This window comes from Sinocyclocheilus grahami, unplaced genomic scaffold, assembly GCF_001515645.1.
Source record: "Sinocyclocheilus grahami isolate Dianchi unplaced genomic scaffold, SAMN03320097.WGS_v1.1 scaffold236.1, whole genome shotgun sequence".
NCBI lineage: Eukaryota > Metazoa > Chordata > Actinopteri > Cypriniformes > Cyprinidae > Sinocyclocheilus > Sinocyclocheilus grahami.
In genome coordinates, this window is record NW_015505415.1 from 1121337 (window position 1) to 1124961 (window position 3625).

The 3625-nt window shown below is 39.5% G+C and overlaps 1 protein-coding gene across 4 annotated transcripts in view; it reads left to right on the forward strand.

The window, feature by feature from the left end:
- Positions 1–1831, forward strand: part of arhgap44b (Rho GTPase activating protein 44b) — a 40692-nt gene extending 38861 nt beyond the window's left edge. For 3 of the 4 annotated variants that reach the window (XM_016288923.1, XM_016288926.1, XM_016288924.1), the window contains one exon: positions 1299–1831. In XM_016288923.1, coding sequence (XP_016144409.1) covers positions 1299–1411 — 113 coding nt within the window. In that variant the 3' untranslated portion in view covers positions 1412–1831. Of the gene's footprint in view, positions 1–118; positions 157–1298 lie in introns of all 4 variants that reach the window. The other variant, XM_016288925.1, reaches the window with a different exon arrangement.
- The last annotated feature ends 1794 nt before the right edge of the window (positions 1832–3625 follow it).

Sequence of the window (3625 nt, forward strand, 5' to 3'; positions counted from 1 at the left end):
GTGTGAGTGCGTGTGTGTGCGTGTGAGTGCGTGTGTGTGTGTGTGTGTGTGTGTTATATCCGGTGTGACTCTGCGGTGGTTTTTCTCTTCTCTCCTGTGCTTGTTGTGGTCTCTGCAGCGGTCTGATCTCTGATCTCAGTGGCTTTGGTTCTGATGGTAAGCTGTAGTGTGTGTCTGTATGTAAACTCACTCGCCATCATTCAGCGTCCCGGGCTGTGTGTCACTAACGTCGCCTCTGCTGTGTGCATGGCTCTGTCCTGCCCCGCATGTCTCTCGCTCGTCTGATCCGTCCTTCAGTTCAAACCCTCACGCCTGATTCACTCAGACTCATCCATGTGACCGTCTCACGTGTTCCTCTGTCTGTATGATCTGATGTTCACATGACCAAACATTCAACTACAGGAGTCTCTTTCTTCTGTGGAACAAAACAGGAGGTGTGATTTCTCACAGTGAAGGTTCATAGCGAGCCTGAATGTCATGCTGTAATTCCCAAACTCCTCGATCAACTCACATTACACACATTATCTGATGAATTTGTTTCTACAATGTTCAGCCGCTGCTGTTTTGCAGTATTTCAGATGGACTGTTAAATGCATCTGCTAAAAACTGTGTCAAATGCTTCAAAACTTACACTACGGTTCAAAAGTTTGGGGTTAGCAAGATTCTTTTGAAAGAAATTAATGTTTTATTCATTAAGGTTGCATTAAATTGATCAAAAGTGCCAGTAAAGACATTTTTAATGTTAGAAAAGATTTATATTTCAAAACTTTCTATTCATCTGTGAATCCTGAAAAATAAAATGCATCAGTTTCACAAAAATATTGTGCAGCACGACTGTTTTCAACATTGATAATAATCAGAAATGTTTCTCGAGCAGCAGATCAGCATATTATACTGATTTCTGAAGATCATGTGACACTGAAGACTGGAGTAATGATGCTGAAAATACAGCTGCGCATCACAGAAATACATTACAGTTTAACAGAGATTCACATAGAAAACAGCTGTTTCAAATGGTAATAATATTTCACAATTTTACTGTATTTTTGATCAAATAAATGCAGCATTGGTGAGCAGGAGAGACTGAAAAACATAAAAAATCTTACCAACCCCAAAACTTTTGGACGCTAGTGAATGAAGCCTATTTAAGAGAAATTATACATCAGAACTGTCTTGTACAGTGTTGAACACTTTTTAATATTATTGTATGACAGCTGTATGCTGTTCAGAGCTCATTTACTCTCTTTATGCCAGAAAAGATCTTGTCTTCTCACTCCGTGTTTGTGTGTTTTTCTCAGACTCGTGCTGTGATTTGGACGTTCCCATAATAAGCGTTGAACTGGACGGGAGATACAGGGACTCTGTGGATCTGCTGGAGTCGGAGGAGGAGTCGGAGAGCACTGCCCTTTGACCCCTGGGATTACCCACAATCCTTTACTCCCTCCCTTCACCGCACAAGTGACGTTGTATTGTCCACGTGATCCTCTGCACTGACCCGCAGACAGGATCTGAAGCGCGGATCACGTCACTGTGCTGTTCTGGTCCCGTCTTCTTTGTGTTTTTTATGTTTTTACGGTTTTTCCATGTGGTTGGTTTTCTATTTGCCTTATCTGAGTTCTTGCACTTTTGTCTTGAAGTTCGTGTTATGTGTGTTCGGGTCGCTGCTGTAGATAATCACACTGAAACCTTGTTGTGTGTAAACCCAGACTAGCATTCAACAAGTATACAAACAGCTCCTGACACACTACAGCACAATCTGCTCATATCTGAGATGAGGATGGACGTGTGTGTGTGTGTGTGTGTGTGTGTGAGAGAGAGCGAGAGAGAGAGTGAGGGTGTGTGTGTGTGTGTGTGAGAGAGAGCGAGAGAGAGAGTGAGGGTGTGTGTGTGTGTGTGTGAGAGAGAGCGAGAGAGAGAGTGAGGGTGTGTGTGTGTGTGTGTGAGAGAGAGCGAGAGAGAGAGTGAGGGTGTGTGTGTGTGTGTGTGAGAGAGAGCGAGAGAGAGAGTGAGGGTGTGTGTGTGTGTGTGTGAGAGAGAGCGAGAGAGAGAGTGAGGGTGTGTGTGTGTGTGTGTGTGTATGTGTGTGTGAGAGTGAGTGAGAGTGAGTGTGAGTGTGTGTGTGTGTGTGAGTGCGTGAGTGCGTGAGTGAGTGTGTACTTGAGTGTGTGTGTGTGTGTGAGCGTCTGAGATGAGATGCTCTCGCTGTGGTTTGTAGTCAGATTTTAAGTTGACTGATGTGGAGTGACTGAGAGGGGCTGTTCACACATGAATTTACCATTCAAAACTTTGGGATTGGTAAATTTTGTAAATGTTTTTCAGTCTCTTCTGCTCACCAGGGCTGCATTTCCTTGATCAAAAATACAGTAAAATTGTGAAATATTATTATAATGTAAAACAGCTGTTTTCTATGTGAATCTCTGTTAAACTGTAATGTATTTCTGTGATGCGCAGCTGTATTTTCAGCATCATTACTCCAGTCTTCAGTGTCACATGATCTTCAGAAATCAGTATAATATGGTGAGAGTGAGTGTGAGTGTGTGTGTGTGTGAGTGCGTGAGTGCGTGAGTGAGTGTGTACTTGAGTGTGTGTGTGTGTGTGTGAGCGTCTGAGATGAGATGCTCTCGCTGTGGTTTGTAGTCAGATTTTAAGTTGACTGATGTGGAGTGACTGAGAGGGGCCGTTCACACGTGAATTTACCATTCAAAACTTTGGGATTGGTAAATTTTGTAAATGTTTTTCAGTCTCTTCTGCTCACCAGGGCTGCATTTCCTTGATCAAAAATACAGTAAAATTGTGAAATATTATTATAATGTAAAACAGCTGTTTTCTATGTGAATCTCTGTTAAAGTGTAATGTATTTCTGTGATGCGCAGCTGTATTTTCAGCATCATTACTCCAGTCTTCAGTGTCACATGATCTTCAGAAATCAGTATAATATGCTGATTTGCTGCTCAAGAAACATTTCTGATTATTATCAATGTTGAAAACAGTCGTGCTGCACAATATTTTTGTGGAAACTGTGATACATTTTATTTTTCAGGATTCACAGATGAATAGAAAGTTCAAAAGAACAGCATTTATTTGAAATAAAATTGTGTAAATTAAAAAAATTGACATCAGAACTTTATCCTTAAAAAAAAATTGTTATTAAAGTGCTGTGTGTGAACGGACCCTCAGTGTGAATGAGTGATGGATAAAATAAAGCGCGTTTGTACTGAAAGATAATATATAAAGTATCAAATCACAGAAAATATCAAATATAAAACGGATATAAATTATTTATATTAACATTAATATGACTATATGTTTAGTGAGAAGAAAATATTTCTGAATGTGTTTATCATCATTTCACCCAGATATTTTGGAATCAGGATTTCCATTCCTTATGACCAGTTACCAGTATGACCAATATATATATATTCATTCATACAGATATTCATTTTGCATTTTAAGCTTTTAGAAAAAATTTCCATGAATTTTTCCAGACCTGGAAATCACATTTTAACCCTTTGATGCATTAACTAGTGAATCAGTATATTTAAAAAATGCATCAATGATTCTAAACAAATCATCATTCAATGCCAACAAATATAATCTTGTATTTTTAAATGATATATATACAGTG